Below are 23,130 nucleotides of genomic sequence, written 5' to 3' on the forward strand. Positions count from 1 at the left end.
AGCCCCTAAAACATAAAGTGCTTTCTTGAGGTCATACAATGTGGTAAGGAACAGAGACAGGATCTGAACCATCATTCCCTATTGCCACTTCTTGGCCTCATTTCCATTTGCCCCTTGCACATACCCATTCCAACCCTGAAGAGTTTTGAAAAAGCCCCAGCAAAGAACAATAAAATCAATTACATATTTATCCATTCTTTTTGTTATTCTTATTAATTTCTCTGAGTACTATGAGAAGCCTGTAAGTCTGAGGACATTTTCTTCAACTTATTTTTAAATAAAGGCCAAGGATAGCCAGAAAACAAAAACACCAAAAATATCAGATTTATAGAACATCCAGACGGTTAACTGTCCATGCTCATACTCCCGGAGAACATACTGAAAGAAAAGAAACTACAGTCTCCACTAAGAGGGATTTTAATGTGAGGAAGACTTCTCTAATGGTTAAAAATGAGAGTCTAGGTCCACGATAATTTTTTTTTCTTCTGGAGCAATGAGGGTTAAGTGACTTGCCCAAGGTCACAGAGCTAGTAAGTGTCAAGTGTCTGAGGCAGAATTTGAACTCAGGTCCTCCTGAATCAAGGGCCAATGCTTTATCCACTGCACTACCTAGCTACCTTAGTGATTTTTTATTTATTTGTTTGTTTGTTTATTTGTTTATTTTTGGCTCGAGATCTTTGTTTTTTTGGATTTTGGTGAGGCAATTGGGGTTAAGTGACCTGCCCAGGGTAACACAGCTATTAAGTGTCAAGAGTCTGAGGCTAGACTTGAACTCAGGTCCTCCTGACTCCAGGGCCGGTGCTGTATCCACTGCATCACCTAGCCACCCCATGGCTCATGATCTGATCTTAAAGGAACCCCAAACGCCTCACAACAATAGCAAGCCCTGCTTGTATTTCCTGCTAGATAATATCTGGACTGGATGTTTTAATCCTTCTAGCTTCTCATGTAAGAGGACATAAACTTCAGTCTTATCCAAAATACCACCTTGTTCTTTCCTAGTAGATCTTTTTAAATGGTTTAAAAAGCAATGAAATATTTCAAGGACAGTATAAAAAGTTAAAGGGGAAAGAGTTTCTAATTCAAATCCAACAAAGCTTTATAATTACTGATCATGTTCAAGGTATTTATTTGCAGAAGAAAATGGAGAAAAATAGGAATAGAATAGTAGAGTTATTTCACTAATACCCTAAGGATCTCAAGACTTACCATTTGCGTAACCATAGGCTGAACACTTTATATTACTGGCCCTTGCCATCTTGCTAAAGCTGCATTTTAAGGATCCCTGAGCCTTTCCCTCTTCCCTCATGAAAGCCACATCTGAGGGATCACTGAGTCTTCCTATTCTCCCTGTATTTGAACCCTATATCTATATCTATATCTATATCTATATCTATATCTATATCTATATCTATATCTATATCTATATCTATATCTATATCTATATCTATATCTATTTTCTACCACCATTTGAATGTGAACTCCTTGAAATCAAGAATTATTTTGATTTTCTATTTGTATAGTATGGTACTTAGCACATAGTAAACACCACATGCTTTTTCATTCTTTCAATTTCCCCCTCATTTTCTCTGATCATTATCCCATCAACCACTATCCATTCATGAAAAAAAAAAAACTGGAAAATTATCTATTCTAATCCTTAAGACTTAATCATTTGCCTCAATTCATGGAGGCTATTAGTCTTTCTGAAACAACACTAATAACTTACTGGGATTTCTGTTATTTGTACATCTTTCACTTCCTCTTTTCATATCCTATGATTAGCTGTATTAGCTTCTTTAGCAACTTCCTCTATTATGTTCCCTTCAAAATCAATTGTGCTGTCACTAGAATTTCCTTTTTGAGAGTCTTCCATTCTTCTGGTTTGCCAACTTCCCTTTGAGAAACTTAAGCTATGTAATCCTGTCTGTCTTACTGCTGTATTCTCTTGAGTCTCTCCTTTTATTGGCAGAGTATGCCTAGTATTCCCTTCCTTATTTATTACAGATTATAAGAGTATAATAGTTGCTTTCTAAGTTTACGGGTTCCTGATATCTCAGATTCCCTTTTCTTTTGTGTCTTTGGGATATAATTGTAGTATTAATATGGCTGGGTCAAAGGATATGTACAGTCATATAAACCTTTGGGCATAGTTCTAAATTTCCCCCCAGAATTGCTGTACTGATTGAAAGCTCTGTGATGAGTCCATTGATGTCCTAATTTTTCCACATCATTACCAGAATTTGTTATTTTCCTTTTCTGTCATGTCAACCAATCTGATAGGAGTGAGCTAGTATCACAAAGTTGCTTTAATTTGCATTTCTTTAATCAATAGTAATTTAGAGAGGTTTTTTGTGTAACTATTGATAGTCTTGATTCATTATTATAAAACTTGTTCTTATCTTTTAACCTTTTTTATCAATGGGTAATAATTCTTTTTTAATAAATTTAACCCAATTCCCTTTATATTTGAGAAATAATAATTTTCTGTGAGTAACTTGCAAAATTATTTGCCAGTTTCCTATTTTCCATCTAATTTTGTTTGTGCAAAAGCTTTTTGATTTCATGTAATCAAAATTACCTATTTCACTTTCAGTAATGTCTGTCTCTTATTTATTATTTTTTGGTGTTAGGGCAATGGAGGTTGAGTGACTTGCCCAGGGTCACACAGCTTGTAAGTGTCAAGTGTCCAAGACTGGATTTGAACTCAGGTCCTTCTGAATCCAGGGCCAGTGCTCTATCCACTGTGCCACCTAGCTGCCCCCCTGTCTCTTATTTATTAATAAACTCTTCGCTTATCCACAGATCTTATAGATATATTTTCCCTTACTCCCTTTGTTTACTTATGATATCACCCTTTATGTATAAATCATGTGTCAACTTTGACCTTATTTTAGTATGCCAAGTGAGATGTTAGTCTATGCTTATTTTATAGCAAACTTTCTAGTTTCCCCAGTAATCTTTGTCAAATTGTAAGTTCTTAATCCAAAAGTGTGGATCTTTCTGTTTGTCACCACTGTCTTAGACAATATCATATTGTTTTCATGATTATAGCTTTGTAGCACAGTGAAGCAACATCTAGGAGCATAGTGGATAAAGCACCAGATGTGGAGTCAGGAAGATGAGTTCAAATCCAGCCTCAGACACTAACCCTGTGACCAGTTAAATGTGATAAAGCTTAAATGAAATGATGCAGATATGAGCAAACAGAATGGGGCTTGAGATGCAAATATATAATAAACATAATAATATATGTTTACATCTCTCATATATACCTCCTTCTCTCCTCTGATACAACTACTACTCTGGGGCAGGCAGCCATAATGTCATGCTTCGTCTATTACAATAGCCTGAAGGTTTCTTTCACTGCTATAAGTCTCTTGCCACTGTAATCCATTTTCCATTCAGCTGTCAAAGTGTTCAAGTCACAGTTCCAACCATATCACAACTTCCCACTGCATTCAATAAACTTCCATGATCACCTCCAGTATCAAATATAAAATTCTTTCTTTGACTTTTAAAGCTCTTCATAACCTGGGCCCCTCCTATATTTGTGGTCTTCTTAAACCTTCTGTACCCCATCCCCAACCCCAACTCCTCCATACTCTCTAATTCAATTACATTGGCCTCCTTGCTTTCCCTCAAACAAGACATTTCATCTCTGGATTCCAGACAATTCTATTAAGTGTCCCCAGTGCCTAGGATTCTATCCATCATCTTTTAGCCTCTCACTCTTCTGCTCAGAGGGAAGAAGTGGTTTTTCTTCTTCATAGTACCTACTTCACAGATGTGAGGTTAAAAGGAGATATTACTTGTAAAATACTTAGCATGCTGCCTGAGAGAGTAAATCAATCAAAGTATTAATTAATAAAGTCCTGTTCTCTGCCCTTCCCCTTTTCTCTGCAATCTTCATCAGTTTTCCAATATGCAGAGTTCACTTTCCTTTTAAGTGATATTTTAGATTATATTGTTGCAATGATTTTGCAATTTTCTTGGTACTGAGTATAAATTAATGTACACATTGGTGTGTTACTTCTCTTAATTGTTTGTATATTTATCATTTCTAGTTATAGAATAATATATTATCTTCATAAGCCATAATTTTGGTCATTTCTAATTTCCTGATTAATAATATATTTCCAATTTCTTTAGCACTCTCCCACACATGGAAAGAGCACTATGAATATGTTGTTAGATCTTGCCCTTTTTAGAATCTCCTTCCTTGTGGCATATTCCAGTGGAACAGTTGCTGAGTCAAAGGATATGAAAAGTTTAAACACATTAGTGTGTCTGTCTTCCCAGTTCCCCTCCAACTTTTACTGTTCCTATATATTTTTCTATCTTTCCAAATTTTCATAAAACAAGTAAAACCTCAGAACTGTTTTAATTTTAATTTTTCTTTGTCTTAGTGATTGAGTATGTAGTCATTTATAGCTTGTAAATCTTCCTTTGAAAATAGCTTGTCAGAGGCAGCTAGTGGCCCTGGATTCAGGAGCACCTGAGTTCAAATCCAGCCTCAAACACTTGAAATTTACTAGTTGTGTGAACTTGGACAAATCACTTAACCCTCATTGCCTTTCAAAAAAATAAAAAATAAAATAAAATAGAAAATAGATTGTCTCTATCCTATGAACAGTTTTCTACTAGAGAATGCCTTCTAGCATTTTATATGTCAATTCCCTGTATACTTTTGATAGGAATATAATAGACCTTCCCATATAATATATGCTTGATGATATTGGAAGTAAATACTATTCTCACTCTCTCATTTCTCTTCTAATTCTATCATCATTGATTTTATTCATAGAAACATTTTTAATTTGTGTAATGAAGAACATCAATATTATATTGCATAATTTCCTCACTTTTATTTGGTTAAGAATCACCTCTTTCCCCAGTCACATTTGTGACAAATCTCTGCTCTTGTTGTCTTCTAATTACTTTGCTGAGAAATCTTGTATTCAATTCACCTATCCATTTTATTGTGGCATATGGTTTAAGGTATTGATTCCATTCCAAATTCTTCCAAACTTCTTCTGATTTTCCCAGATGTTATTGACAAAAAAGGAATCTTTCTTTTCAAAATTCATATTCCTTGTCTTTATGAAACATTGGAAAACAATTTTCTTTTTGTTCTATATATGTATTACTGTTTTCTATTGGTTGCATATCTTGCTAGAAATCTAATAGCACTGTATCTCCTTCATTTCTACTTTTTCTCATTATTTTCCTTTGTATTCTAGGTATTTTGTTCCTTTAAATACATTTTTGCTTTAATCTTGGCTAATTCTTTCTTAGCAAGTGTGAGAACCAGGGTGATACCCCCTGCTGAGAAAGACATTGTGAGAACCAGGACACCAACCCCGATGAGAAGCATGTGACTAGCTTCCTGCAAGTTGCCTGGCATCAAGAAGTTGCCACTGTTCATAGAACCATCTGTAAGTCATGTTAATCAATGCTACCAGCCAATTAGCTTGGAGCTGTGTGGGGAGACTGCCCCTCTTCCAATCCCTCAGGAAACTTCTACTTGAATGAACTGAAAAACTATCTCTTTGGTTCAGAAAGGAGCTTGTGGTGGAAGAAGAAGGAGGAAGGTAGCCAGGTTTCCTAACTTTCAGAAATTCACTCTCTTGGATAGCTAGGTGAAGGCAGCTTTCTCCCTCTCTTTTTGCTAACCCCTAATATACTTAAATAAATGTATAAAAGCCTAAACTCTTGCTGAATTTATAAGGAAACCTTAGCTAATTCTCCCCACACACTGTGGGGGCAGGTAAGGACACACATATCAGATTTTAAACATCATGTAGGTCCTTCCCAATTAGAGGACATGGATTCTTTTTCACCTCTTTTTGTATCCCTAGCACTTAGCACAGTACCTTGCATGTTAGGCAATGAAAAAGATTATTGATTAATTTATTGAATAATTTGACCTTTAAAGGACTTCATCATTTTTATTATATTAGTACAACTCAAATGTAAATAGTGAATGTATTTTATTTGCCTCTCTTTATTTCTTCCAAGAGTGTTTTATATTTGTATTTATGTCAATCTTGCATTTGTGTCTTGATAGGTTAAATTCCAGGTATTTTATGTATTACATAGTTTATTTCATCCAGTATCGGAATTCCCTATTATCTAAAAACCTATCTTGTGCCCAACACTGTGATAAGAAATGCAAAGATTACAAAAGAGGAAGAAAGCATTATCACTGACCAAAAGAAGCTAGAAATATACAAGGAAATCTAAGGCATAGTCAGATAAAACAATTTAAAAGTAAAACATAGCAGACTTTTATCAAATTCCACAAAACATATTGTAAACAATAAGGGTTTTTAGGTACCAGAAAAAAAAATACAAATGGGAGTTAAAATTACCAGACTTTACTGCTTGGAAGGTATGCATTTTAAGATAGGATTTGGAAATGGGTTCTCCTTGAACCGAACATTTCAGTAATTGAGGAGAAAAGGAAAAGCAAAAGAATAGAGGTGGAAATGGCCATTTTAATAGTATGGTAATGATAACACAGGTTTGAAAAACATTCTGCATTTGTAAATGTTCTGCTGAATATAATAAATTCTTCAGGACTATAAAGCATATTATCACCTGAATAAAAGAGAGAGAAAGAAATCATGAAAAAGTGTGTTTCCAGGGATAAAACATGGCAGAAGCCACCCTCTGATAAGACAAATACCCACTCTACAGACTCTAGGAAATAGCTACACTGACCTGTTAGACATTTCTGAAATAATGGTTCTCTTCTCCATGTCTATATTTGTGTGCTGACTGTCCCCCACTCTTGGAATTCTCTCCATCCTTACCTTTGTCTCCTTGCTTCCTTAACTCCTTTCTAAGCTCAACTTGAATCCAACTTCCTATTGGAAGTCTTTAGAAGTCTCCTGAGTACCTAATATCTTCTCCTCAGAGATCACCTTCTATTGATGATACATGTATCTTGTATCTACCTAGTTATTTACATGCTGTATCTCCCATTAGAATGTGAGCTCAGAGACTGTGTTTTTGTATCTCAAAGGTTATCAAAGAATCTAGCATGGAGATAATTAATAAATGATTGTTGACTGAATGACTATGAGAGACTAAATAACATTATAGTTGAACTGACATTTCTCTTAGTAAATCCAAGATTAGGGGAAAGAGGAATGAAGACCACCTCAAACACCAGTGTTCCAGACAAGAAATCAGTTGTTAAAGAAAGTGGCAAGTCCTCATCTGATTAAGAAGTAACATTTATAGCTGAATTTCATTAAAGATTAGATTGACAAAATGGCCTAGCCTCCATTGCTTTATAACTATGGATATATATATAATATCAACATTGGTCACTCACTATTCAGGGCATAGTCACTAGACTATTACACTAGGGGCATATTAGACTGATGCTTTTCTATACAGATATTAATGGCCCAAGTCAAATAAAGCGAACCAATGGGTTCACTAATATGACTGACAACTAAATAAAGGCTATTGGATTTATATAATAATTGGACAGCTGGGAAGGTGGGCCCTGACCACCATTTCTCTGTGTAGTGTGGCCTTCTAATTATTGACCCTGAGTAGAGAGAATATGTTAACACTTACCTTGGAATAATTTACCTGAATTGCTGTTAATTATTGCTATTGTTGCTTTTATATTCCTGGAAAGAGGTAAAAATATCTTGACATGGACAGCCTTTCAATGGTGGGCATCTGAACAAGGGTCTTTGGAATCTCAAATGATTTCTGGACCTTAAGTGAAAGAAAAAATTCCATAGACAAATTTCTGGAATGAAAATCCTTTCTTGTGTCATTAGTTAATAATGTAGCTTGAGTTACATTGTCATTTCTCAGCAGAGAATACAATACTGAGATGATGGGTGTCAAGTTAGAAAAAATATTGCTGGTAAAGACAGTGAAGAAGATAAGGTTGAGGACAAGGGGTGCTATTGATTTATCACATTAAAGCATCCTAAACACTAGAGCCAGCATTTGGATAATAGAGAAGTAAGAGCACAACAATAAAAAACTAGGGAAGAGATTTAGTAAAAGGAATGAAGGGTCACTTCAGACATTAAAAAAAAACAAACTTCATATATTTGTTATTGTACATGATAAATAGAAATATAAATAAGTTACTTTGAAGCTTTGCTTTATTTTCCTCTGGTGTAGTCACTAACAATTCAGCTTATAAACTTGGGGGTATTGGGATAAATTATTATTTGATTATATGTATGGGGAAACTCAATCAGCCTGCATCTCTACAATCTACTTCCTGGTCTACAAGAAACTCAGAAAGAAAATGTTGGTCCAACAATTTCTCTCTCACCTCTTGTAGTTCTCAATCAGATGGGAAGGGAAGAGAATCTACAAACAACATAGGAATTACATTTGGGCAAATAGAAAGAAACTGACCTTGCGGAAAACTTCCTCAAGGTGACAGCACCAGGCATATTGTTGGAAGCAGTAAATGAGTTCATTGATGAAGACAGAACCCATTATGTCAACTCTCCAAGAAACATTATCTGAAAGTAAAAAAAAAAAAAAAAATTAATAAAATTCATGACCATGACATTCACCTTAGAAGAAAATTAGGAGATTAAAATTTGGTGTTGTTTCTCTTTGGACTAGTTGGGTAAGAGGGGAAATATTGTGGTAAAAATTATTTGTGTTAAAGATATATATCGGAAGTTTTAGCTGAATCATTTGAGAGATTGTGCATGCTACTGAAGCAGCTTTTGAAGGACCTCTTTTTTGGGGGAGGAGAAGGTGAGGAACTTCTGGTATGTGGACTTAAAAGTGAGGGCAGGAATGAAAGTTGGCATTCTCTGGCTGCTAAACTTAGCTGTGCCGTGCTGGTGAGAGGAGTTGAGAAACATGTGTTTGGTTTTCGGCTTTGGGTGTGCTGGTTCTCGGCCTGGCAGGCAGTTTGGGATTCGGTGAGTTTTATAAAGGAAAATAGACTAAGCTTAGATTCATTTGCATTTCTCCTTCCTTATTTCCCTAATTCGTTTTAACTTTTGTTGTCTAATTAATTCCCAAACAATAAAATAAAAAACTGATCCATCATAGATTAAAGCTCAGTGGCTCCTTTTTCTTAAGGAAAGTTAAAGGGGGAGATTACTGCTCCATATATCCAATTTGGCTCTCACGATATGTTATCCAATAAAAATATTTATTAAGTAAATATTATACTTCAAACATATTCAAATAGCCATATTCTTGAGTGAAATAGTGTAATATGTTGAGACACTATGCTGGGATTAAGGTAGGCAAAAGAACTAAGGACAGTTATCACAATGACTTTTAAGGATGAAACTGTAAAGGAGTCATCAAACAAATGAAAAATGGAAAAAGACCTGGAAAGATTTTTTAAAATAATAACCTCAATTCAACAACAAATAGAATGGAAGCACTACATAAGCTCTAATATCATATTGTTGTGGATCTTTTAAAGGACATGGAAATATCACTGAAGAGAACCAAATTGGGAAAACAAGGTAGATAGATCAAAGGTACAGAGAAGAGGTAGGTGCTATAAAGCATTACATTTTTAGGGCTTTGAAATATTAATCCTCAAGATATCTGTAGGGAGGGAATATAGTAAAGGTGTGGGAAACACCTCAGACCTCAAAATGACCATAAAACATTACCAAGAGAAAATTAATAACTACTAGCTCACATGCCTATTCTCATGTATAGATACAAATATGTATATATATGCACTATATTTATACATATATATGCATATATTTACATATGTCTACATTTTATATAACATTTAATGAGAATAATGTACAAAACCATAGGATATCATTGATGAAGATATTGGAAGGGGACAGGCAACACATGATATTCCACAATAGATCACATTCCTAACCATCACACAATTGACTAAAAAATCTGACTGAAAAGAACTCATTTTGCTTATTGTTTGTTGACTATTAAACACACTCTTCTGTATAGAAAAAAATGCTGCTTTAAAGGCTCCCCTCCCACAAGTTATCTTCTACTTCTATGTAAAAAGTATACAAAATTCTTTGAAGGCTCTAACACCAGAGGTAACCTCATTTGACCCTCTTGTGATTAGTATAAGACAGTTTGAAACTAAAGGAGAGGCCATTTGGAGTTTTTTCAAAGGGTGTGTGGGGGGAGGTGAAAGGGTATGTGGGGTGTGCGTGTGTGTGTGTGCGCGCGCGCGCATGCATGCATGTACACATATTAGGGTAAATTAGGGTAGAGCAGGAGGGTAATAGGTTGATGGTGGCAATAGCGCCAGTAATGGGCAGCAAGGGAGCTCTATCACTGGGGTTGTAAGAGAAAATGAAGAACAAAGAAAGGAGTCATAACAAAGATATAAAGGACCAGGTTAAGGCCTTTCAAAGAGTGAGACCCCAAGGAGGCATACATGTGTAATGAAAGACTGTTCTGGTTCATTTCAAAATGCCTTAATTAAAACAAAATGTTTAACTACAGGGAGCCTCAACACCAAATCAATCCCTCACCACTTTTACTTCCCATGCTAATAAATTTTCAATATTGTAACTTGAATGGTGTAGTTTTGAAAAAAAATAGTCTAAAGTCAATGAAAAATTTAAAAAATGATGATAACAGAATTCAGGTTAGTGCATGAACTATTATCCACAAAGAAAAGGGGATCTAAATATTGAATTCTGTGCATATATACTTAGACTTAACCTAATTTTCATTCCTTGATTGACTTAAGTATGCTTGGAATTTAACTTGTATGATCATCAGTCTATACCAGGAACAAACCATAAATGTCATCATTTTTAAAGCCTTCATTTTACAGATGTAGAAAATGAGACCCAGGTAAATGCAATGTTTTATTTCAAGTCATACAGCTAAGTGAAAAGGTAGTGTTTGAATCTTGGTCTTCTGATTACAAATTTTATAATCTTTCTACTTTACCACAAAAATCTTAGGATCATAGATTTAGGGGACAGAAGTCACTTTAGAAGTCATCTAGTTCATCCTAATTTTTCAGATGAAGAAATGGGGCCAAATATATTAAATTATTTACCTAATGTTACATAGGTGCTAAAAGATACGTTTAGCATTTGAATGAAGATCAACAAATCTACTATTCTTTTCATTTTACCTCCTACCATTTCTATATGTAACAGAGTATAGATTAGGATAGATCTCTGCTCTTCTATTTCCTTCTCTCTTCAAATTTATATAGAGCAGGAAATCAACAAATGTTTACTATTTGAATGACCCATTGACTAATATATTGAATGGAGCTCCTAAAGTGGATGTTTGATTAGTAGGTGGCAAAAGTCTACCCTTGAAACCTCCTCCCACTGAACCTCAATCCATTCACTATAATGTTCTAAGAAAAACAGATACAAAAGGCAGTCTTGTGAGAGTTTCCTCCCTTCTCTTATCCACTTCCAGATATTAGAATTGGCCTAAGAACCCACAAGACTTAAGACAGGTAGTGGAGCTATACCTGGTTGTATGGATTTACTACCTGCATATCAACTATGTGATAATAGATCATTAGGTGTCATGGACCTGTGCTCTGAGAAGACCCACAGAAGTATCTGTAATACCTTGAGTTTGAATCTCTATCTCTGGTCTATTCGTGTGGGGAATTCCCTAGATACTACCAAAGGGACAAAGTTCTTAAAACTATAAAACAATAATGTTTTTGCTGTTGTTATTTGTTTGATGAAGAACTGTAAATGACTTGAGTATTGTCTTTAATTCCTGAAGAAGACCAGTGACATCATGGATGATTCCTTGACCTCCATGTGAATTGGATTTAATTGAGGCAGAGTTGCACAAAGGTGTCAGTCTCACTCTCTCTTCCAGAATCATCAAAGTCCAGTGGCAGGACAAAAATCAAGATGAGTTGCAAGGGTCTGAAATTCAGTGGACGACCTTGGTGTCTTTGATATCTGACCAAGCTATACGCACTACACAGTGCCTGATTCAGCCACCTTCATGGCCACTTTAACAAACTCTTCTTGTCTGCCCATTCTGCCAGGGCAAGCCTTTACATGCTTGGAGTAGACATCCCTGTACCTCACTGAAGGGTTTGAAGCCTGTGGATAAGCTTCAACCTGCTTTAGCCCATTTACCAAGATGGTTTTAGTGGGGTGTGTCTACTGTACATGCTACAGCTTCTTGGAGCCACAGTTAAGAGTTGGGTGACATGTGGAGACCAAAGGTGGATGAGCAGCCCTTAAAAGAGCTCAAAAAGCTTTCACCCTAAAATGTGTTAGTCCTCCCTAAATACTTCATCCACTCCAAAAATAAACTAATTGTATTGCATTCTATCTTATGGCTGTGTGCTCCTATTCCAGTAAGGTTGGCACCCACAGATTGCCATTTATTTATTTTCAAGGTGAATTGATATCTGACTTTTTATTCTTCAAATTAAAGGAAGTAAAACCGAAGAGCACTTTTAAAAATTAACAATAAATTACTTTAATCGCAAACAAAAAGAAGATGCAAAATACTTTTATTTTTTTATTTTCACACCTCAAGGCATCCCTAAATTTTTCTATATGATCCACCCTATCATATGAAAGCTACTAGGCCATTTAAGGTACAGATTACCTGTCAAGACAGGAAAGGAAATGGGGCAAGAACAATATGTAGGAACTAATGAAGGAGTTGAAAATACCTTTCCTGGAAGTCACTTACGTGGAGTTGTAGAACAAAATGAAATGAAATCTTTCTCCATGTATTTCTGTATCAGTGAATTACTCCTTGTGCAGTCTTGTAAGGGTTGTTTGGGTGTGTCTGCAGAAGTCTCTGATGTATCCATCACATATGTGATTCCAAGTTTCTCTAAGAAAAAATTGATCTATCAGTTATTCTCCTCCTCTCAACAGTGCTACCATAGTTATTATCCAGTCATTCATGCACACACACACACACACACACACACACACGGTTTGTTTTACATTTATCCCTCTTCTTTAGTACTAATCAAGTGGGAATCAATTTAGGGCTTTGCAACCCTAAACTAAAAGTAATCTACTAATATAGAATAATCAAATTGCTGACTTTAATTTGGGATGTATTGGGGAAGCTAGATGTTGCAGTGGATAAAGCATAGGCCCTGGATTCAGGAGGACCTGAGTTCAAATCTGGCCTCAGACATTTAACACTTACTAGCTGTGTGACCCTGGGCAAGTCACTCAACCCTCATTGTCCCACAAAAAAGGGGAAAAAAGAAAATGTGAACTATAATTTTGGATTTCCAGTTCAGTATCTGAATATATTTTAGACAATATGTAAGAGAACACTCACCCCCTCGGCATGCTTGGATAATGATGACCTTGGGTTTGCCTTTTAAACTAGGGCAGCTGGCATCATTAAAAATTTGGAATATAGTATCTGTAGCTAGCAGGTCTGGTTCTTGCTTTGTATGTGTTCTACCACAGATACCATTCAACATGCCATGAGACATGAACACCAGGAAGGTGCTGTCGGAGGACCAATGTTCTGGGCGATCTGCAAACTCCTTTAACACTGACTCCATTTCCTGAGAGACACGCAAACGTTAATCATTAGGAACCCTCGGTAGACATAAACTGGGCATTCAAATTATTATAAATCCAGAGAAATCTGGGGATGTGGGTGGAAATAGTGGGTAGGAAAATTTGTATAGCTACAATGAGACAGGAAAGCTCACAGGAAATATTAATAAATATCTAGGGAGCAAAATGGAGATGGTGCCTTTTAGAAGAAATTAGAACTAGAGAGGCAATGATTTCTAAATAAGACCATCCTATAAGTATAAGGCCCACCAAATCAATGTTTTAGAGTTTGTCTAAGCCATGATGCACATTACATTATTAATCTGACAACAAATAGTCCCTGGCCCATGAGAATCTGCCCGGCTTGTATAGCCAGAGAGGTGTGTCTGGGTCTTACAGGGAAGTATATGGCCTATACCTGAGCTGTAAGGTTTGTTTTGACAACCACACTATAACCAAGGTTTTCAAGTAGTTTCCACATTCCCCAAATGTCAAGGTGAGCCCCATGTCGTTCATCAAGGTAGTCAAACATAATATTACATATGATGAGGGCTAGACGTGCACGGTTACCCTTCTCCATGACTGGATAAATCTGTAAGGAAAAGATATAGGATGAACTGATCACATCCTTCTCTACATTCAATTCCATAAGCTGAAAGAGTTGTCAACTTAATGTTCATAAGAGCTGAAATTATTTATCTTTGGCTACCTTGTCAGGAATTACCTTTAAGAATATTTTAAGTGCAATGTTATTTCTTTTTATATCTCTTTTACATGTACCAAATGATGAAAGTATTCATGAACTATTAGTTGTTCCTCTACCCTGTCCTTTGTTTTATAACTTACAAGTCTTTCCTCAGATTCTTGAAATACGTCCTGTCCTTTGCCCTTTTTCTACCTTTAAAAATTCTTCCATTACTTTAATGCCTATCTTCAATTCAATACTACCTTAGTTTTCTATGTACAAGTATGGCTGTTTCTTCATTTTCATTGAATAGATGATCATCCAGCACTCAGCCCCTAAAATGGTATGCCCTAACTCTTTGTCCTGACCTCTAATGTTTTCTTGCACTTGGGGACCTCATTATATACTATGGATTATATTTTCTCTATAGAAATGAATACCACATACTATATCAGTCATAAAATTACAACTGCATTTAATACTTACACTGGAATATCCTGTAGGTATCTCAGGTTCATCTAACCAACTAGACCCTTTTTTTCTTAACTCTAAAACCTCTCCTCTCCTAAATATTTCTATTTCTATTTGGGGAACTTAGATTCATTCAGTCACCAAGGTATGCAACCTATAAATCATTTCACTTTCACTATTGTCTCTCCCTCACTTTCTACATCCATTCAGTTTCCAAGTCTTGTCTAAGTCATCTTTGGTCTTCATCTCCTCCTCTTTACCCACATGGCCCCTCCCCTGGTTCAAACATTCACCACCTCTTCTCTGTTCAATTCATTAGTTTGTCTTCCCATGCCTTGCTTCTAGTCTCTCCCTTTTCTAATCCCTATTCCACAATGCTAGCTAAAATTCTTCTTAAAACATAAATATGACATTGTTATTCTCTTTATGCAAAATTTTAGTAACTCTATATAAAATATGAATTATCTAGCTTGACATTTGATGAATGCCACAATCTGGTACCAGCCTATCTTTTATAATACTTGCCTTCATGCATTCTGTGTTTTGAACATAATAGAATGCTAGTTGTTCTCCAAACTTGAATTACACCTCTAAATCTAGAAGAATTACCTTTTCACAGATGTCTACCATACTTTAAAATATCCCCTCCTCACCCCTAACCATGACCACTTAGAATCCTTATCTTCTATCAATAATAATTCAGGAACTGCCTTCTATATTAAATCTTTCTATGTCCCCTTGTGTTAGTGTCCTGGTGTTAGTGTCCAATCATTTTAGCTAGATGACATAGTAGATACAACTCTGGATCTAGGGTCAAGCAAGAAGAGCTGAATTCAAATGCAGTCTCATACATGTACTAGCTATATGATCCTGAACAGGTCACTTAACTTCTATCACTCTCCTTTTCCTTAACTGTAAAATGTAGATAATAACTTAACCTATCCCACAGGGTTGTTGTGAGGAGCAAATGAGATATGTGTAAAGTAACTAGTTCAGTGCCTAGAACATAATAGGTGCCTAATAAATGCTTGTTCCTTTTCCCCACCTTCCACAGATTACTTTTTATTTTATTATCTGTGCAAATGGAGTATGCCCCAAATTGTTCAAGATCAGAGAAGGTTTCATTTTTATTTTGTATTTCCAGTGCACAGGGAAATGCCTCACATGCTGTAGGTACTTAATAAATAAATGTTGACCAAATGGAAATAAATTGAACTGAATTAATTTTTGTTTGTTTGGTTTTGAGCCAGGCAATGAGAGTTAAGTGACTTGCCCAGGGTCACACAACTAGTAAGTATCAAGTGTCTGAGGCCAGATTTGAACTCAGGTCCTCCTGAATCCAGGGCTGCTGCTTTATACACCATGTCACCTAGCTGCTCCCGAACTGAATTAATTTTTGTCCCCAAATAATATAGCATTATTCTATGTCTCATGACAATGATCATAGCCTGCCATGTAATATATAGTTACATAGGTCCTTTTCTTATCCCCTCACACAGCTTGAGTGAGCTCTTTGAGGACAATATCTCTCATTTAATAATCTCAGTATTCCTTGCAGAATTGAGCAGGCTATTTGGAACAAAGTAAATAACTATTATTTTTTTCAGTTGGACATTTTATTAATTGAATTAAGAATCAGGGGTACTTATGATGAGACCACATTTTAAGGGACCTCAGGGGAAAACCAAGATAGAGTATTTTAGATTCAGATTTAAAGAAATATGAAACCTAAGCCATAGACATGAGGAGATCAGGGTACATAGACTCTGGGTGATCTAAAGGCATATCTAGACTAGAGAAAGAAATCTGTAACATTTCCCTGTGTTCTATGTTTGAGCAAGATAATTTTTTTTCTAAAACAAACAAAAAACAAAACAACAACAGCTATTCACTCAATATTTTACCTCTCCCTCCTTTGCTTCCTTCAGCCCATGGTAGAAATCTGGTCGGCAAAGCTTAATCTGGTTTGGGGGTGCAGTAGCCTGTATTGCATTAGAATCTAGAATAAAAACACACATAATGAGCACTTTTTTTTTACTTTGATCTTCTTCCTAACTCTATACACATATCTGTTGTCATAATGGAAAAATATCAGTTAAAAGGACAGCTAAGAAAAAAGGACATTTCAAACTCTGAGTTCTAATTTCTCAATCTCTCGTTATAATTTCTTTGCTCTCCTAACTTCCCAGTTTCTTATAATGATACTACCATTCTTTTTAAATTTTACTTATTTGTTTGTTTATTTATTCATTTATTTATTTATTTATTTTGGTTAGGCAATGAGGGTTAAATGACTTGCCCAGGGTCACACAGCTAGTAAATATCAAATGTTTGAGGCCAGATTTAAATTTAGGTCCTCCCGAATCTAGGGCCAGTGCTTTATCCTCCACACTACCTAGCTTCCCGCTATGGTACTACCATTCTCCAAGTTTCCTGTACCCCAAAACTCAGTGGCTTTTTGATGGTGTTACAATGTTTTTCTCTCTCTATCCTATGTCAGTTATGAATTTCTTTTGATTCATCCTTGGCAATTTTCATCATATCCATCCCTCCCTTTGCATTCCCACTAATGTTCTCATTTAGGCTTTTACCATTTGACACTTCCATTACTTCAACAGCATCCTAACTGGCACCTCTGATTCTGTCATTTTCTGATTCCAATGTAAGCTGAACGTTGCTGCCAGTTTTTTTTTTCTTACAAAGATAGGCTTTGATCATTCTGCTCTCTTATTCAGCTCTTCTTTATTGCTTACAAAATGAAGCCAAAATTCTTTATCTTCATTTCCAAGGCTACCCAAAATTTGATCTCTAGCTAGCATTCTAGGCTTATTTTTCAGCTTCTCTAACAGAAACATCATGCTTCAACCAGAGTCATCTACTTGTCATCTCTCTGGCAGAATTCAAACTTTGGTCACTCTATCAAAAAATAATCTTCAAAAATATTGATTTCCAAAATGAGTAGAGGCTGGTGGAAAAGGGTTGTTTTATAAAACAGGGTTTCTTGTTAGTTTGTTTTTAATATAAGCTAATGGTTTAAAAAAGAAAAGCAGAATTACTGATAGAAAATGGAATTATGAAAATAGATTATGGTAAAAACCTGACAGAGGTTAATTTGTTTTTTTTAAATTTCCTTTCCAAGAAGAATTATTTTAGACCGAGCAAAAAGCAGGAATTTACAATAAAGAGGGTCTTTCCAAAAATAATCAAGGAGAGATTGTGACAGAAAAGTCATGCTCTTGATGATTTGACTTATCAGAGACAGACAAATGACATACCAAGCTTCTTAAAGAATTGAACGATGGTGCTGCTGAGTTTCTTTCGGAAATTTTGGAAGGATCCTGGAGAATTACATATGGTCTGAAGGACTTGAGAAGGAAAATAACAACACGTTAATTTGATTTAATTTTCCAGAGAAGAAATACTGAGTCTAGGCTCTTTCTGTATAAAAATAAAATTATTCCAGAAGAATGAGAAAATGATTCTTAGGAAAATCCATTATAAGTTATAGGCTGGGTTTGCACTTTTACTTCTGATGGCATAGGCTCTCTTGTATATCACTTTCTTCTTCTGAATCTCAGTATCTATTCAAATTAAAGGAATAGGATTAAGGTGACTTCTAAGGTCCTTTAGAAAGGTTAAAACTTAAGATTTCATTAGACTAGGGTTTTAAGATTTTGTAGCTCAAACTTGAAGAAATTGGGCAAAAAATTATAATTCTAGTATTATACATAGGCACAGGGAAAAGAATACCTCCCCTAGATGGTGTTGTCATTGGAATTCATTGAGCCCTATTCAAGATGGATGAGATAAGACTTTTCCTTAGGTAGTATCTGAGAGGTACTTCAACCAATCTTCCCCAAACTCTCCTGTGTTTTTGGAAGGGGAACTCTATGCCTTAGAACCACTGTTGTTCAGTTGTTTCATTTGTGTGCAACTCTTTGTGACTCCATTTGGGGTTTTCTTGGCAAAGCTAGTGGAATGGTTTTCCATTTCTTTCTCTAGTTCATTTTATAAAGGAGGAACTAAGGTAAACAGGGTTAAGTGACTTGCCCAGTGTCACACAACCAGTAAGTGTCTGAAGTTGGATTTGAACACAGGTCTTCCTGACTCCAAGCCCAGAGGTATATCTACTAAGCCACCTAGAGTAATTGTAAAACCATATATTTGTGCAATTTTTTTCTGCAGTTTTCAAAGTAATGTCTTTTTCATTATCTTATTTGTTCTTCTCAATGACTTTGAGAGAGTGCAAGGCCAAAATTATTCATTCTCTTTTACAGGTGAGACATCTGAGGCTCATTTGCTTTAAATTATTTATATGAACACATACAATAAGAAGAGGAAGATACTTGTTTGAAACTCAGGTCTTCTTATCTCTATTTTAGGACTGTTTCCATCAAATCATATGAATTATTTGAAGACATTTCTGTTTATAACCCTTAAGTTCATTTCACTGTTCTGCAAGGAACAATAGCAGAGATAGTGTGCAACAGATCTTCTTTATTTGGAGTTCTTGTTACCTGATAAAATGTGGTCCATTGTTTCTGACTTCTTGAAAGAAACCAAAGCTTTGTCTTCTCTTTCATTTCCTAAAGGAAAATGAAGGAAGAGGGTATGAGTGCCACACATTTTTCTGAAGAATGTTCTTCCCGTCATACTAGAATCTCCTTAAACAGCACTACCAATTGTTACTCTTCTTGACTGGCTTCTTGACTCTTCAGTGAATGCCATAGGCATTCTTGAAATTCAAGCTCATATCTGATGTCAGGATATTCCTGGCCAGTGAGTAAGGAATCCAATTCATAATGACTATCATGAAACATAAAGGTGAATGAAATGGCTCTTCTATTCCTTAATAGCAACAGGAGAAAATTGAGGAAATTATCCTAATTGGGCACTGAAGTAAAGGCATATATCCCATCTTGAATAATGAAGAGGCCTGTTTACAGCATAGATGGTATCTGTAAGTCACCAAGGAAACCCATAAACACTAGAGAAGCATGCAAAATTTGGAAATATGCAAATAAAGTGTTCCTTTCTCACTCACCTACATATATATGACCTCTAACTCCCATACCAATAGCTAGCTGACCTCAAAAAACTTTATCACTGGGGCTACATCATAATTAAATCATTAAGTATCTCCCTCTTGCCCATAACTATTGATCTAATTTTGATTTCAGAGACCTTGGGGCTACAATGGGAAAAGAGGAATAGTCGATAAAAACCTCTGATGCTGGGACAATAGCCACGTCATTTTAGTATTTTTGGTAATTCTGGAAATTATAAGTGCTCCAAATAGAGCAAATGAATATGAGAATAAAAGGCTTGACATAAACATGGGAATTAATCTTTGATAACTAAGCTTTTCCGAATAGATCTTATGAAATCTTGCAATTGATTGAAGCATTGCATGCAACAATTAGTAAATAAATATTTATTAAGTGTCTGCAATGTTCCAGGCATTGCACTAAACTCCTGAAAATATAAAGAAAGGCAAGAGTGTCTCTTATCTCAAGGAGTTCACAATCTAACGGTACAAACAGCATGAAAACAACTATGTACAAACAAGACATAGACAGGAGAAATTGGAGGAAATCAACTGAGAGAAGTGTCTATCATTAAGGGGGATCAGGAAAGGCTTCTCATAGAAGATGGGAATTTTAGATGTGACTTGAAAGAAGCTAGGAGGGGGATGGAGAGGGAGAGGACCCCAGGCATGGGGAACAGGCACTGAAAATGCCTCAAGTTAGAAGAGTTCTAGTCCCGGAAGAGTCAGTCATTCAAGTAGTATTTATTACATATATATTATATGTCAGATACTATGCTGTACTGTCCATACAAGAAAGACAAGACATTCTCTACTATCAAGGAGTTCATAGCCTAATTGAGGAAACACGATATATCCAAAATAAATTGCAAATAGTCTCAGATCTAAGGCACTAAAATTAAGGTCAGTTTTTTTTCAGTCATGTCTGACTCTCTGTGACCCCATTTTGCAGGGATTTTCTTGGTCAGGATACTGGAGTGGTTTGCCATTTGTTTTTCCAACAACAACCAAATTAAGGAAGACTGGGAAAGGCAATTTGTAGATGAGACTTTTGCTGAGCCTTAAGGAAGCCTGGGAATTTGGGAGACTGGGATAAACCATTTTAAGCATGGGAGAAGCCAAATGAAAAATTATCAAAAAAGGAAATGAAGAGCCCTACGTGAAGTATAGTAAGATAGCTAGTATTACCAAAACACATAATTAATGGAAGGAAGTAAGCTTTAAAAAATGTAAAGGAAGGAAGGTGCAAATTTATGAAGGGTTTTAAAAGCCAAAGATGGGATTTTGTATTTGAACAATAAGGTAATAGAGATTCTCTGAAGTTTACTGAATTGGGGACAGGGTGATTTGGTCAGACCTATATTTTAGGAAGAACAATTTGATAATTAGAAGCAGAATGGATTTTGAAATTAGCAAGCCCTTCATACATTAAATTTAAATGGTCCATAGAATGGAGTTTGTCCATATTACCCAGGCTGACTGGAAATTAGAGACAAAGACAAGATTTTGCTCCAAGTTTCTTTTAATATTATTTAGAACAGGGAATATTTTAAACTTGGGTTTCATGAACTTGGATGATGAAAACATATATTATTTTTTATTTTTGCTAATAAATTACTAATATTTAGCATTTCATTAATTTACAGAATTATTATGTTCTGGAAAAGGTTTTATACTGCCAAAACTGTCCATAAAATAAAAAAAAATGTTAAGAATCCCTGATTAAAAGAGTGAAAACATAATGCCTGTCATTTAGGCTGAGTCAATGAAACTTACCTGAATTTGCTTGTAGAGGGGAAAGTAACATTTTTTTCATAATAATTTTGCTTCCTTGAATTATGTCATCCACTGTATTAACCAGGCCTTCACTCTGGTCCATAATTGTAGTAAATTCTTTTTCTAAATTCTTCACTTCATTTGGACTCAAAACATCCTTCTCTATAAGGTCATCAATTACACCATCAATAAAACTACTGACCAAGCATTTCACAATCTTCAATGGATAAAAAATTTGTTTTTCTTCTGTTGAAAAGATAACAAACCTTTCAATCTTTATATGGAGATCCAGTGAGAGAATAATACATTTTACAACATGAAGGCAATTTGGATAAGATTTACTTAAGTCTGTCTGTCTGTCTTTTTTCTTTTTTTTTCTTCCTTACTTTCTTTGCAAATTAGAGGGGGGAAAAGAATCATTTCCTCAACCACTCAAGGAGTCGGGTGACCTAGACTGGCTTGTCATCCTGTCACTTACTTCCTAAGTAACTCTGGATAAGTAACTTTATATGTCTTGAAATGTTTTCTCCTCTGTACATTGAGAGTTTGAGACAAAGTTATGTCTACCATACATTCCTTCTGTGATGTAATATATTTCTTTGAAACTGAGGGGACACAGTTTCTGTGTCTTAACTAATCATAATCTTAGAAAGCAGCAGAATAGAAGAAAGGACAAAAAGAGAAGAAAGCAATTCTGTTCAGAAGGAAACAATCAGAAAAAAAACCCATAAGCAATCAACATAAAATCATTTTCTTTTTCTTTGTTGTCTCTTTCAAGAAACTTGGAAACGGGAGCTAGTTTCTGGATTCTTGTTTTCAGTCACCAACACAAAACTAGTGTAAAGAGACTTTAAACTTCAGAAAGTGGTATTTTTCCTCCTCTTCATTAGGCCATCCCACCTATTTCCTTCTACTCTGAATCCTAGCCCCACAATAGAAAAGAAGTTTCAATAATCACCTTTGAATACCCTAGCACAGAGATAAGAAAGACCCAACTCACCAGCCATGGCTCTTAAAATTCACTGATGCTGTGAGTGAAAATGAAAGTGAATATTATGCTTGCTGCGTAGACTCAGCTCAGAGAGGGAAGGAAGTGCAAATAAGGATTTGCCAGAGCATTTCCTTAGTCTTTGCCAGATGAGCAGAATCTGGCTCTTAAGTCTCTAGATGTAACATTTTCTTTTTCCTTTCAGAATGGAGAGTTAAAGTTCATTTTCTATCTTCAGCAGGAAGTAGTAAAATTAGAAATAAATTATTGTAGCCCTAAACATGTAAGTTTAGGTAGCATAGCCATTTTCATTACAATATTGGGGCTGAACCATGAGCCCTTCTTAATTTCTGGAAAGTGTTTTCTATTAGTATTTATAGTGTCACTTTCTACATCCAATTAATGAATCCATGTTAAGTTTCTTTTTTAAACATTTTTACTTAAGGTATATGGTTTTTATATAAGGTACTGTTTTTACATAAGATATTGTCCTAAATATAATTTCTGCCAGAATACTTTTTAATTTCCCAGCAATTCTTATAAACTAGAAAGCTTTTTCTCTTTTGCCAAAGTAATTTATGCCCTCAGTTTTCTTGATTAGTGGGTTATTTATTGAATTAAATTTCTTCTTATTCTTCCTTATCTAGTCTTC

The 23,130-nt window shown here is 35.4% G+C and overlaps 1 protein-coding gene across 2 annotated transcripts; it reads right to left on the bottom strand.

Annotated features, from left to right (window-relative positions):
• Positions 1–6,030: 6,030 nt before the first annotated feature.
• LOC122749395 (caspase-12-like) lies at positions 6,031–22,525 on the bottom strand. Of its 2 annotated transcripts, none has more exons than XM_043995753.1 (11): positions 22,491–22,525; positions 21,491–21,736; positions 19,185–19,253; positions 17,943–18,032; positions 16,572–16,666; positions 13,930–14,103; positions 13,282–13,516; positions 12,670–12,816; positions 8,407–8,516; positions 7,612–7,743; positions 6,031–6,603 (listed from the first exon to the last, which is right to left on the bottom strand). In XM_043995753.1, exons 1-10 carry the CDS (start codon positions 22,495–22,497, stop codon positions 7,645–7,647), a joined length of 1,272 nt encoding a protein of 423 aa, XP_043851688.1. In that variant the 5' UTR covers positions 22,498–22,525; the 3' UTR covers positions 6,031–6,603; positions 7,612–7,644. The 2 variants fall into 2 exon arrangements, with proteins under 2 accessions (XP_043851688.1, XP_043851689.1); XM_043995754.1 differs by having other exon boundaries at positions 7,597–7,743.
• Positions 22,526–23,130: the final 605 nt, after the last annotated feature.

Source organism: Dromiciops gliroides, chromosome 3 (assembly GCF_019393635.1).
Source record: "Dromiciops gliroides isolate mDroGli1 chromosome 3, mDroGli1.pri, whole genome shotgun sequence".
NCBI classification, from domain to species: Eukaryota; Metazoa; Chordata; class Mammalia; order Microbiotheria; family Microbiotheriidae; genus Dromiciops; species Dromiciops gliroides.